This window comes from Dinoponera quadriceps, unplaced genomic scaffold (genome assembly GCF_001313825.1).
Source record: "Dinoponera quadriceps isolate SergipeBrazil2010 unplaced genomic scaffold, ASM131382v1 scaffold2111, whole genome shotgun sequence".
Lineage (NCBI taxonomy): Eukaryota > Metazoa > Arthropoda > Insecta > Hymenoptera > Formicidae > Dinoponera > Dinoponera quadriceps.
Genome location: NW_014556195.1, coordinates 283,526 through 297,352, shown reverse-complemented (window position 1 = coordinate 297,352; position 13,827 = coordinate 283,526). Strand labels below are relative to the sequence as shown.

Genomic DNA, 13,827 nt, shown 5'->3' with positions numbered 1-13,827 from the left:
TCTCGAACGTCTTTAAACAAACATTTTTCAAACTTAATGGAGAACGGAGAACTTTATCAGAATAGTATTTTTAATTCTAAACTTACTTGGAACTTACTAACTCATTGTCATCCAATTGACACAATGACATCTTTCTTCGATATCAACTGACATGAACAAATTATCTATAATATAAAAAAGATGAAAATCAATTAATATTAAACATGCTACTTATCATATATTTTACATTTTTTGGGAACAAATATTGGCGATTTTAGAAGATCTTTAGAAAACTTTATTTATTAACTTTTTTACAAAATTCCTTCAGTCACCTTCAAAGTACTCTCCACTAGATGCGATGCACTTGTCAAGTCTTTTTTCCCACTGTTTGAAGCATCTCTGGAATTCTTCAACTTTAATATCGTCCGGTGCCCTTTGCGAAGCCGTTTTTACCGCCTATAATTATATTTCGACTTCCTATAGTTTTCTCTTCTCTGCTTGTCAATTTTTTCGGACGACCTGAACGAGCTTTGTTGGCAACAGTTTCTTGATTTTCAAACTTCTTTATTATGTAATGCACTGTAGATTTATTTCTGTTTACAATTTTCGTATTCTCATTATAAGATTTTCCGTCTCTACGTAGTTTTAATAGCATTTCTTGTTCACAGTTTTGTGTTTCTGACTTTTTCCTATTCGTATTCATTATTACACTGCACAACTGTACGTTACTCTTACTCAAATGATGTCTTGTGATCAATTGAATGTTCCTTTGTTTAAATTTGATGCTCATGTTTACATTCAGCATTGAGATACAAACCGAAACACAAATAACTTTGAAGCGTTCGAATACTTTTGTTACCCATGCCTGGTACGTATTTCAAGAAAATCTGTCGTAGACACTACATATGCGATTGGATTATTTTCTAATTTTACTAACATAATCTTAGGACTTCCTTCTTTCTATAGACACTAAATTGCTTTAAATATTCAGGATTAACATACCTATTTTATGTGCTAAAGATAAGAAATCTAATCGTTCGAATATTTTCGTTAGCCACTGTATATACATAAAACAAAAGGAGTTCGTTGTTCCTGGGGTACCCAAAATGTAACAAAACTACGTGCCTTACGTGAAGGCGAAGAAGATGACAGACGCGTTGGGAAACACATGGCGCGTTTAATGGCGGCTATTGTAATTTTATTCTTTTTACGATAGCGCTTCCCAGAAGTCCGTTGGCTTCCCAAATATATATATATATATATATAAAAAAGAGTTCGTCGTCCCGGGGTACCAAGGACGTAACGTAAGATATATATTAGAAGTTCTAAAATGTATGTTGTTCGAACATTCCCACTTTGTTTGAATATAACCAAACCAAGTTAACATAAAGTGAACGTTCCTCGAACGTTTACGTGCTGCTTGGGATGGCTATTTCTCTAACATTACTTTTGCAAAATACACGCTTACCTTACCTCGTGCGAGAACTCGAAAGGAGAATGTTTTCCATACGAGTATTTCATACTTCAGTGCCGTATCGTATTCGTTTTACACGTCTCGCATTTTCAAAGAGATTTTAAAGAGATATTTCTTGCTTTTTCAAAGACAGAGAGAGAGAGAGATGTTTTCCCTCCCTAACGATTCGTTTCTATCTGCCTATGGGCTTAAATAAAAGATTAAGACTTTTAGTAAAATCAGGTACATAGGGTAATGTAAAAAAATTTTTTATCATTGGTCCTAACAATCTGGCATTTTCTGTCTAAAATATTGTTATAATTTACATTGTTGAAAAGTACCGTAAGTCAGGATATTATGATCCGAAAGTTGAAGCCAATCGGAAAGCTGTTTGTTAACATGATGTTAATGACAAATCGAAGATTCTTTTTATGATATCTGGGATTCGATAACATAATTGTTCTATTAATTCGATCTATTGAAACTTATTCATAAATAAAATTCTTGAAGAAATTCTCGGTCTTCATTATGTGTTCTTTTTCTTTGTGAACTCCGCAATTTCCTTCTTTATGTCCATGTACGATCCAAACAAGAACGTCTTGATCTTCCGAAGAATAAACCTCAAGATCAAAAGCACCGCAATGACCACGAACAATGAGAAGGCATAAAGGTCCAATAAGTTACGTTGCCACCAGTAGAGCCGTATGATTGGTGATTGAAGAATGTTCCCATTTCTTCCAACGTATTCCACCCAGAATATAGCCGTATCCAAGGCGCTCATAGGACGATCGACGAATAATTTCGACAATTTTTGCACGTTTTTTCTGAAACAAGTGAGAGAGAGAGACCAGTTCGCAGGAGATCGAATTGCTATATCATTACAGCTTGGTTAATCTTTTTATGAAAATCTTAATTTAGGTAATGTATGTGCTGAAGCGACGGAAGTTAAGAATTATGTTTTTCTTGTGGAGAATTTGAGAAAGAGAAAATGTAATATCGCTTCGGATTTTGGACATACAAGAATTGCACTGATTGGAACATCCCTGATGGATATCATTGCAACCTATACAATACAGACGTTATAAAGATGACCTGAGAATGTCTAAAGACTTTCCTACGTCTCACCGATAGATGGGATCCTTCAGGATGCTATTTAGCGCCGATGTTAATTTCTCCTCGGTGACGTCGTGTATCGAGTTTAGCGAGATAGCTACCTTCTTTTTGTCGTATATCACGATGTTCAAATACTGATCGAGAAACAGGGGGATGCCGATCATAGGGACTCCGAAATAAATCGCCTCCTGCGTCCCTTTTATTCCACCGTGTGTAATGAAAGCTCGTATGTTTCTGTGCTCTGCGAAAATTCAAAGTAATGCATCGTTTTGACGGTGGAAAACAAGTGTCACGATCGAGAGATCGACGAATATAGAACGACAATTTTAGAGCGAAAAGAAACGAAAAACAGAGAATAATTTACACCAATCCAAAGTTATTGGGACTCTCTTTTATGAATAAGACATTACGAATTTCCGAACGTTCAGATTAACTTTGAGAATAAAATTTATCGACGTGTGACAGTCGTTTAATTAATTTTGTAAGATTTGCGATTTCGCTCTTAGGACATACTGTACATCTTGCACTCTTTCTGCCGCCATTCTACTGTTAGATTCAGTCAGCAGTGTTGTCGACGTAATAATAACAGATTGCTGACGCGAATGATTATGAATCTGTCGACTGATCATACTCGATCTGTCATCAAATAGTTAACAGATTGCTTACTGGAATACAAACGTATCGATTATTCTGATTCAGCCGCAAAGCGAACAGTAATTACATACTCAGCACAGCGTTTTGTGGGAACCAAGATTGCGTCATGACGTTATCCGGTAATCCCGGCAGTAAATCTTCTTTTTTCGCAACTTTCATTAGTACCCGAACCGGCGCGATCTTCTTGAAGGACGTGTAGAATATTTCTATTATTTCCTTAGAGAAAGTTTCGATCCTGATCATAGAACCGAATGTGAAGTACACGCAGCCGTCCTTGCTTTCGTCCAGCCATTTTTGCACTTCCTGTAGACAAATCTCATTTTAGAAATAACTCGAATAATTCGCAATGATTAATTCTGCCAGGATACAATGGGCTGTCGCGAAATTTGCACGTTTACGACACTTCAAAATAAGAAAATCTTTACAAGAAAATCAAAGTAAGAAAATATTTGGAAAGAGAATTTCATTTAGCCCTTCTCCAATTTTTTCTTTTAGAAAGAATTTATAAAATAGGATCTTCAGGGCGTCGCTCTAATAATGAGATAAATTTAGCATTCCATCGGCTTTGAAAAAAAATCTCGTCACACTTTGATAAAAATTCGTTATCTTTTATGATATCCATAATAACTTTAAACATATTGATATATACTTTCTGTATACGAGTTAACAACAACAGTGAAATACGAGATATATTTAGCAATTTTCTATAAAACATCCATGCGGATTTCTAAATAGATTCAAACAATCCATTTGTTATTAATGCACGGAGATCAAAGGGAAATACTCTCTACGCCGGATATAAAAATGCGTTCTTCCCGTCTTTCATAATTTTTGCTTTTGACAATAAAACACGCGTAGTTCTTGTTATAGATTTCCTCCGTTTCTATTATTTTCACGCTCTATCAATTTAAACGCTCTATCAATTTAAATCTATATTTCGCACAAAGAAGCAACCGTTTTTCATGCAGCTCGTATCTTGACACTTCCCGTTTGAGCGAGGAAGAGATAAATGGAAGCGCGTTCGCAACGATACTAATGATAAATAGTTCGATTTTGTCGGTCGCGTCTCATTGCACCCAGGAAGAAGTCCAGAATACACACATTGCGGATATTTGAGAAAGCCACTTTGTTCAAACGTACCGACGAGAGTGTAACATTGTCATTCTTGATGTGTAGACCGCCCACATCGACTACGGCGGGGGTTAACGGTTTGATTCCGTACAATGAGATGTGCGAGTCGACCAGATACAAAGATATATCATTGTGCAGGTCAATAACGGTAGCATTTTTTATGCCGAAATTCTTCTCTACGTCTTCCATTTGAAAGCTCGTGAGGTAGAGGAATTCTGCGAAGGTCAGATGCGCCATGAAGAAGTTGTGCATACGTTCCTTGAAGTTCATCTGTTGTCCGAACGGCGAGATGAAGCTCGGCATGTAGGAGGGATTAAACAGATCGCTGTGCAACTTGTTCAGCCAGTCGGGAAAGTTTATGTTTACCAAACCGACGATCGGAACGTTGAGATGACGGCCGAAAGCCAAAAAGCATGGTGATACCAACACCTGTGTTTGTGTGTTGGTCGTTCGATTAATTAATTATTCTCCGAATCTCGTCGTCGACGACGAATCGCGTCTTTTAGGGTTGAGTTTCTTCATGAAACGCGTGAATGTTTAGCGCAAGACATGAAATGCAAAGCCCGTCCTGGTTTTTCATCATATATCATATGCAGATCTTACGCAACTAGTGAAGGGACGTATAACGTTCGTGCATAAATTAATCGTGGATAATTTAAAGTTAACCGGATTGCAAGTAAATTCTGCGAATACTGTTACATGTTTCTTGATAAATAAGGAAGACCGTAAGAATATTCAATTCCGATTGATTCAATTGAAAGGTTGTATGAAAAAATTGTTTCTTTCGTACGAGAGAATGCGAGGGAAAATGCATCGATCATACCTCTACGATAACAAGATCGTAAGGAGGATCCTGCGGCGGATTCTTGATCACATTTTGTATCTTTGGATGGGCCAGCAGCTTACAAAGCATAGTCCCGGTTACATGGATGAGATCCTTTATGGAAAAATGGTTGAACGTAAATATTTGCGTCGAGTTAATGTTGTTTTCAAATTTAGGCATGCTGCCGGATATACTGATGTCCATGTAATTCGGTACCGCCTTGTTCCGTGGGAAGTGCGATATCACGTCCACCTGATGGCCACGTTGCGCCAAACCTTCCATCAGAGGTTCTATCATTATCCAATGACTATAACCTTGAAAAGGAAATACGCCGAGGATCCGGTATCCATTGGTGACGTGATCACAGGTCGCCAAGATCACAAGGAAAGTTGACAACACCTTCATATTGGATCTTAGTGGATCAGAAAAAGAAAAGCTGGCAGGTTTTTATATATTTTACAGAACTTTACATTATTAAAAAATTTAAGTAACGTCAAGATAGAACTTGTAGGACTTCTAGAGGGCAGTATTGCCCAATTTTGCACGTCACGGATGTAGTTTCCTTATTTAAAAAAGAATTACTGGTTGTGATAAAATGGTCAATGGTGATAAATACTGATAAATGGTGGTCAATGATGATAAATAACTATTGCTGAGTAGACTTTTATTTGTCCGTAATGTAAAACGAGCAACAGTCATTCTTCACTGGCCAGTTAAACATGGTCAGTGATAATTTGATAAGAACTGGTACACATCTATTTTTACGCACGTTCTAACCGCGTTTTGAATAGCACAAGTCACGAAACTGACAATACATACGTATCATATCATTGACGAAGTTACTCACTGTGCGATAATGCAAGGAATACGAATATCATGTGTTACCTGTCAAAGAAAAAGACACACTGACGCGCTTGAAAATGGTTATATCCTGGTGAAGTTTACCACGTGCCTTGTACGTGACTTGTACGTGCACAAGTGTCTTGTACGTGAATATGCTGCAGTCAATTAGGCACTACACTGTCTGCTAAAAAGAATGATAATAGAAGAAGCGAACGCTGGATGAGAGGAACGTGTATCGGTTCCTCGATATTGTGTGACCAACGTGAAAGACTGAAGTCGATTGCACATATATTGTGGCAAAAGATACTTATAACGGTATGCCACGCTTTTCTTATTTTCGTGTTTCGGTTTCCAAGAAGTCATTACACGACAAGACATTTCTTGGTCAAGCATATCAATTGTCAATTAACCGAAATGTCGTGACACAAACACCACCAATTGTATCGCCTTGAAAGTTGATAATTATGTTAATTGGTTTCTGCGTTTCGCATATTTAAAAAGTTTTTCGATTTTCTTTGTTACAATGATACATAGCACCATGTCCAAAACAGAGATATAAGATGTCTTATGATTCGATTTTGAATTAATTGTTATTTATAATTTTCTTGTATTCATTTTGGAAGCAAATATTGTCGATTTTAAGGTAATTTTACGGATAAATTAACGCTTCGGCTCTCAAAAAGTCGATTTAATTGTAAATAATAAATTTTCCCTCATCATCGGTGGATTTCTTGCACGCAGAAATCTTACGTGATATTTCAGACCGCTACCAAAACATCCATTCAGGACAGTTCTCGCGAACTCCAATGTAGAAGCCAATCTCTTTGATCTCATATAAAAGACGCTCTATAAACGTGAAGATGTAAGGGTTTCTAAAATGTGTACGCATTCAAATAGTCTCTAACGCAAGATATTCGCGAAACTATTATCAGTCTTATTTAAATGTCTATTTTACTTTGCTAAAATATGTAAATGCATAATACGCTACTACGCTACACATATGTAAATGCTGTACAACGAGTACAACATTTACATACATGTAAAATATGGACTTAAATTATGAAATTTACATACATGTAAATGATACGCGAAGAGCATAGATAAACGAAATTATCATTGAAAAAGCACAAATATTTGAATCCTACAGCGAAATTTACCGTTGTCATTACTATAACATTAACTTCGCAAAATGCACGGTAACCTTGCCTTGTGCGAGTAGAACTTGAGAAAAATATATTTTCTATACAAATATTTCATTATTTCGGTGCGATATAATATTCGTTTTTTACGTCTTGCATTTTCAAATAAATTTCAAATAGTTATTTTCTTATTTTTTTCAAAGAGAGAGAAAAGGGGTAGGAAGGGAGGCAGGGAGGGAGGGAGGGAAAGAGATGTTTTCCCTTCTTAACGATTCGTTCTTATCTGCTTGTGGGTTTAAATAAAAGATTAAGTCTTTCAGTAAAATCAGGTACATAGGATAATGAAAAAAAACTTTTTATTATTGGTATCTAAAACAGTCTGGCACGTTCTATCTAAAATATTGATATAATTTACATTGTTGAAAAATACTGTAAGTCAGGATTTTATAACCTGAAAGTTTAAGCTAGTCAGAAAGCTATTAACAAAATATTAATGAAAAATCTAAGATTTTTTCAAGATATCTGGGACTCGATAACATAAATGTTCTATCAACTCAACCTATCAAAACTTATTCATAAATAAAATTCCTGAAGTAGTTTTCGGTCCTCCTTATATGTTCTTTTTCTCCACCATTTCCTTTTTTACGTCCATGTGTAATCTGAATAAGAACGTCTTGATCTTCCAAAAAATAAATCTCAAGACCAAAAGCACCGCAATGACCACGAATAATAAGAAGGCGTAAATGTCCAATAAGTTACGTTGCCACCAGTGAAGCTGCATGGCTGGTGATTGAAGGAAGTTCCCATTTTTTCCAACGTATTCCACCCAGAATATAGCCGTATCCAAGGCGCTCATAGGACGATCGACGAATAATTTCGACAATTTTTGCACGTTTTTTCTGAAACAAGTGAGAGAGAGAGACCAGTTCGCAGGAGATCGAATTGCTATATCATTACAGCTTGGTTAATCTTTTTATGAAAATCTTAATTTAGGTAATGTATGTGCTGAAGCGACGGAAGTTAAGAATTATGTTTTTCTTGTGGAGAATTTGAGAAAGAGAAAATGTAATATCGCTTCGGATTTTGGACATACAAGAATTGCACTGATTGGAACATCCCTGATGGATATCATTGCAACCTATACAATACAGACGTTATAAAGATGACCTGAGAATGTCTAAAGACTTTCCTACGTCTCACCGATAGATGGGATCCTTCAGGATGCTATTTAGCGCCGATGTTAATTTCTCCTCGGTGACGTCGTGTATCGAGTTTAGCGAGATAGCCACCTCCTTCCTCTCGAATGACAGGATGTTGCTATTCTGATCGAGAAACAGGGGGATGCCAATCATAGGGACTCCGAAATAAATCGCCTCCTGCGTCCCTTTTAGTCCACCGTGTGTAATGAAAGCTCGTATGTTTTTGTGCTCTGCGAAAATTCAAAGTAATGCGTTGTTTTGACGGTGAAAAAGAAATGTCACGATCGAAAGATCGACGAATATAGAACGACATTTTTAGAACGAAAAGAAACGAAAAACAGAGAATAATTTACACCAATCCAAAGTTATTGGGACTCTCTTTCGTATGAATAAGACATTACGAATTTCCGAACGTTCAGATTAACTTTGAGAATAAAATTTATCGACGTGTGACAGTCGTTTAATTAATTTTTAAGGCCTGCGATTTTGCTTTTGGGACATATTACACATCTTGCACGCTTTTTACCGCCAATCTACTGTCAGATTCAGTCAGTAGTGTTGTCGACGGAATAATAACAGATTGCTGACGCGAATGACTATGAATCTCTTGACAGATCATACTCGATCTGTCGCTAATCTGTCATCAGATTGCTAACAGATTGCTTACTGGAACACAAGCGTATCGATTATTCTGATGCAGCCGCGTGGCGGACAGTAATTACGTACTGAGCACGGCGATTTGTGAGAACCAAGATTGCGTCATGACGTTATCCGGTAATCCCGGCAGTAGGTCTTCTTTTTTCGCAACTTTCATTAGTACCCGAACCGGCGCGATCTTCTTGAAGGACTTGTAGAATATTTCTATTATTTCCTTAGAGAAAGTTTCGATCCTGATCATAGAACCGAATGTGAAGTACACGCAGCCGTCCTTGCTTTCATCCAGCCATTTTTGCACTTCCTGTAGACAAGTCTCATTTTAGAAATAACTCGAATAATTCGCAATGATTAATTCTGCCAGGATACAATGGGCTGTCGCGAAATTTGCACGTTTACGACACTTCAAAATAAGAAAATCTCTGAAAAGAGAATTTCATTTAGCCTCTCTCTAATCTTTTCCGTTCAGGAGAAATATATAAAATCGGTTCTTCAGGGTGTCACTTTCATAATGAGATAAATCTGATGTGCCGGCGAATTTGAAAAATAATCTCATTAAACTTTGATAAAAATTTACGGTATCTTTATAGTATCCATATTAATGACTTTAAGTACATTTATATATCCTTCCTATACACGGATTATCAACGTCAGTGAAATTCGAGATATATCTAGCAATTTTCGATAAAATCTCCATGCAGATTTCTAAATAGATGCAAGCAATTCATTTGTTATCGATGCACAGGATCAAAGAGAAATATTCTGCCGGATATGAAAGTGCGCTTTTTCCATCTTTTATAATGTTTGCCTTCGACAATAAAACACACGTAGTTCTTTTTATACATTCCTCTGTTTTTATTATTTTCACGTTCTGTTAATTTTAAAGAGGCGAATTTTATATTCCACGCAAAGAAGCGATCGTTTTTCATGCAGTGCGTGCCCTATTATTTGAACGAGGAGAAGGTAAATGGGAGCGCGTTCACAACGATACTGATGATAAATCGTCCTCGACTTTGTCGGTCGTTTATTGCATTCCGGAAGAGTGGCGGTATACACATGCTGCGGATAATCGAGAAAGTCACTTTGTTCAAACGTACCGGCGAGAGTGTAACACTGTCATTCTTGATATGTAGACCGGCTACCTCGACCACGGCGGGGGTCAACGGTTTGATTCCGTGCAACGAGGGGTGCGAGTCGACTAGATACAAAGATATATCGTTGTGCAGGTCACTGATGGCGGTGTCTTTCATGCCGAAATACTTCTTCACATACTCCACTTGAAAGCTCGTGTAGTAGAGGACCTGCGCGGAGCTCAGATACGCTTCGAAGAAGTTTAGCACACGTTCCTTGAAGTTCATTTGCTGTCCGAACGATGAGAAGGTGACCGGTACATAAGCGGGATTAAATGGATTGCCGGATAACTCGTTGAACCAACTGGGGAAGTTAACGTTTACCAGGGCGACAACCGGGACTTTCAGATGACGGCCGAAAGCCAGAAAACACGGCGACATCAATACCTGTGTATGTCGGTCATTCGATTAATTAATTATTCGCCGAGTCGTCGTCGACAGAGTCGCGTCTTTTAAGATACGTTCCGTTTAAGCGCATGGATGTCCAGCGCAGGACATGAAGTGCCCGTTCTGATTTGAATTGCATTTGGAATCGATTTTAATGTCGGTAGTATGACTTCTATGACTTGTTGTGGCTTTGTATACATGATAACATTAGATTTGGATGTTCCCAAATAAAACGAAAGTTACATAAAAGGTGAGATGGCAAGTCAATTCTTGACGTTGATGATATTGTGACGTAGATACATCATTCTGAAGTTATCTTGACGTTTTTGTGATTAATTTGTTCTAATTGTTCTAATTGAATAATGAGTCTTTGCTTGATATATGGCAAAGTTATATAAAAATCTATTGTATGCGGTATAACGAAGGATTTTAATATAACTATTAGACTGTTAATTGTAAAGACCGATCTGCGAACTCTTAGTGAATCAATCACAATAAAGCGTCGACGTTGCGATTTGTCTACTAAGAGTCGGCAATCGGTTTGGCTTTGACAGCCGGTAGTGGTCTGATACTGTTCTAATATATAAAAAAATTGTTTCGTATACATATGAGAAGTAAAATGCGTTGATCATACTTCTATAATAACAAGATCGTAGGGAGGATCCTGCGGCGGATTCTTGATCAGATTTTGCATCTTCGGATGGGCCAGCAGCTCACAAATCTCAGTCCCCATCTTATCGATAACTTGCTTCATCAAAACTTCTCTGAACCATGCGATTTCTGTCGCGGTGAAATTATTCTGAAGAATCGGCATACTGCCGGACAGACTGATGTCCGTGTAATTCGATATCGGTTTCTTCTGCGGAAAGTGCGATATCACGTCCACTTGGTGGCTACGTTGCGCCAAACCCTTCATCAGAGTTTCCGGCATGATCCAATGACTCGTATAATGATACGGAAATACGCCGAGGATACGGTATCCATCGGCGATTTGATCACAGGTCACCAAGGTCGTGAGAAGAATCGGCAACAGCTTCATGTTGACCTTAGCAGATTGATTATTGCTCCGTGTGTCAATAAATATCACAACCGATAACAATCCTACAACATTTTGCGTTGCGTGTGTGTGTGTGTGTGTGTGTGTGTGTGTGCACACGGTAAGTGCGATTATCCAGTTCCGAACGAGTCGGAATACACACGGCTGTTCCGACAATCTGTCATTAACTAACATCGCATTGTAAAAAGTTGAAACACATACTTGTATTCACTCTATATAGATTAAATCATTTTGAACAAAAAAGTCCTCAGATATTTTGCAAATAACCACACAAAATTTTTAGTTAGTAATTAATGACCATATATAAATTGTTGAGCTGTTAATCGAAGAAGCTTCCAAGCACAAATATTTTCCATAATTAATAATTAAGTAAAAGGTAACGATAATAAACGATAGGAGAATTTGTTTCTGCAAATAATATACTTACGAAAGGAAACGATTTAGAAGAAATCGTGCATTTTCGTACGGTACTTCTTTGTCATTGTAAGATTCATACATCACGACACAACGATAAAAAATTACGTTAATCTAACTCGCAATGAGAGTTATCATTTTACAACTTAGGCAACACGAAATATATGTGTAGCTAATGCGTAGTAGACATGTAGTATATAAGATAAGTGATTCAAGATACAAAGTAACATACGACGAATGAGTTATTTTAATTTAAATTTAGCTAATTATGCTATCATTCCTACACAACCTTGAGGTAAATACTTTGACGCGTTTATTTAGTGATTTCCATAATCCCAAGGTAAGCCTAATCTTAATTATTTAAGATAATAACTGTTCGAAGTCGCCTCCTCCTGCTTGCAAGCAGAACTCAGCTCTCCGAGTTATCATTAAGCTTAAATTATAATCGTAAATTCATACTTGATTCTTTACGTTCTCGTTTCGTAATTATCTCATTAAATATTTATAATGGCGAGATATTTAGGCCATAATATATTACGATCTTTACGTAATAATAGAATAGAAAATCATCCATTTTTTACGTAATGACTTCACGATTAATTACGAGACCCTTTTCATCGTAATTGAACGTACGAATCAGTTTTATGTCAAGTATTGTTGGTAAACGATTGACAACGATGGGTTTCCTTTTGCAATTATAAGAAAGAGAACTTTTCAGTTTCTCCTATTGTTAATATACCATTCCTTACTACAGATTTTCAGTTACTTGTTCATGATAGATTATAAAACGATAATAAAAAGATTATAAAAAGATTATAAAAAGATAATAAAACGATAGGATATGATTAATTCCTATAAGAATTCTATCATATTTCAATGATTATTCTCTTAACGGAAAACGATAGAAAATTATATCATTTCTTTCAGATACGATACTTGATTATGTAAATGCGTAATGTGCTCGAAGAGGCACACACACGCGCGCGCACAAATGTGTAACAATATTTACATATATGTAAAATATGGATTTAAATTATGAGATTTACATACATATGAATGGTATGCGACGGGCATAGATAAACGAAAATATTATCATTGGAAAAGCGCAAACGGTTATTACGGCGAAATTTATCCTCGCTATTAAAATTAAATTTGCAAAATACGCGCTTACCTTGCTTCGTGCGAAGAAAATTATAGCAAAAAATGTTCTTCATCTAGATATTTGATATTTCAATGCGATTTCGTATTTGTTTGTACGTTTCGTATTTTGAAAGAGATTTTCTGCTTTTGTCATTACGATGATATATGTGTGTGGCATGATATGATGTTGCAGTTTTGTAATAATAATAATAATATTTATATATATATATATATATTCCTTTCTCTTCGATCAACTGTTCATTCTACGGGTTATTTATATATTGCTTAAAAGTATATTTAAAATTTTAATTATGTTTTTTTCCGAAACCGTGTTTTCCAAATCGGTAACCAAAATATCTCGAAAACGACTAGATGGATCGTATTCGTATTTGTTTTTTATTTATTCAGCATGAAAAAACGCAGTTTTTATCATAGAGGGTTTTCCTTTGGATCTTAGTTTTGTTTTTATAGTTAAGAAGCGATCGATCCTTAGGTGAAAAATCGAAAAACTCTTATATTCAGATGAGGGTCATTTTGCAACAAGTGCGAATTTTAAAAATCGGCTACGTTAAAGACTGGACTTATCTATATATTTTGAGAATTTATTGCGATTTTATTGCAGATGAACCACATAGATACAATGGGTACCGTAAAGCATGGCAGCAGTAAACATAGCTGATGCCAATGGCGATATCTGCTGCAGTTTTTAAT

General features: G+C 36.5%; 2 protein-coding genes across 4 annotated transcripts; both read right to left on the bottom strand.

Annotated features, from left to right (window-relative positions):
• Nucleotides 1–170: 170 nt before the first annotated feature.
• Nucleotides 171–6,266, bottom strand: LOC106747134 (UDP-glucuronosyltransferase 2B15-like). 3 transcript variants are annotated; one of them, XR_001374637.1, is made up of 7 exons: nt 6,039–6,266; nt 5,154–5,565; nt 4,340–4,759; nt 3,271–3,502; nt 2,558–2,786; nt 1,774–2,256; nt 171–1,640 (listed from the first exon to the last, which is right to left on the bottom strand). XR_001374637.1 is itself a non-coding variant. In XM_014624460.1 (7 exons), the coding sequence occupies exons 2-7, from the start codon at nt 5,556–5,558 to the stop codon at nt 1,959–1,961; spliced, it is 1,482 nt and encodes a 493-aa protein (XP_014479946.1). In that variant the 5' UTR covers nt 5,559–5,565; nt 6,039–6,266; the 3' UTR covers nt 1,686–1,958. The 3 variants fall into 3 exon arrangements, 2 of the variants coding, with proteins under 2 accessions (XP_014479946.1, XP_014479945.1); XM_014624460.1 differs by lacking the exon at nt 171–1,640 and having other exon boundaries at nt 1,686–2,256; nt 5,154–5,267; nt 5,370–5,565; XM_014624459.1 differs by lacking the exon at nt 171–1,640 and having other exon boundaries at nt 1,686–2,256.
• Nucleotides 6,267–7,745: 1,479 nt separating this feature from the next.
• Nucleotides 7,746–11,708, bottom strand: LOC106747107 (UDP-glucuronosyltransferase 2B19-like). Its single transcript, XM_014624390.1, has 5 exons — nt 11,140–11,708; nt 10,086–10,505; nt 9,061–9,292; nt 8,336–8,564; nt 7,746–8,034 (listed from the first exon to the last, which is right to left on the bottom strand). Exons 1-5 carry the CDS (start codon nt 11,542–11,544, stop codon nt 7,746–7,748), a joined length of 1,575 nt encoding a protein of 524 aa, XP_014479876.1. The 5' UTR covers nt 11,545–11,708.
• Between the last annotated feature and the right edge of the window lie 2,119 nt (nt 11,709–13,827).

Excerpts from the sequence above, each read along its gene's own strand:
- LOC106747134 (XM_014624459.1), bottom strand. The coding sequence starts at position 5,558 with ATGAAGGTGTTGTCAACTTTCCTTGTGATCTTGGCGACCTGTGATCAC. Across the intron at positions 4,760-5,153 it reads ACGATCTTGTTATCGTAGAG|GTGTTGGTATCACCATGCTT; the intron begins GTATGATCGATG and ends ACACAAACACAG. Across the intron at positions 3,503-4,339 it reads ACAATGTTACACTCTCGTCG|GAAGTGCAAAAATGGCTGGA; the intron begins GTACGTTTGAAC and ends ATTTGTCTACAG.
- LOC106747107 (XM_014624390.1), bottom strand. The coding sequence starts at position 11,544 with ATGAAGCTGTTGCCGATTCTTCTCACGACCTTGGTGACCTGTGATCAA. Across the intron at positions 8,565-9,060 it reads CTCACAAATCGCCGTGCTCA|AGCACAAAAACATACGAGCT; the intron begins GTACGTAATTAC and ends GAATTTTCGCAG. Across the intron at positions 8,035-8,335 it reads CTGAAGGATCCCATCTATCG|AAAAAACGTGCAAAAATTGT; the intron begins GTGAGACGTAGG and ends CACTTGTTTCAG.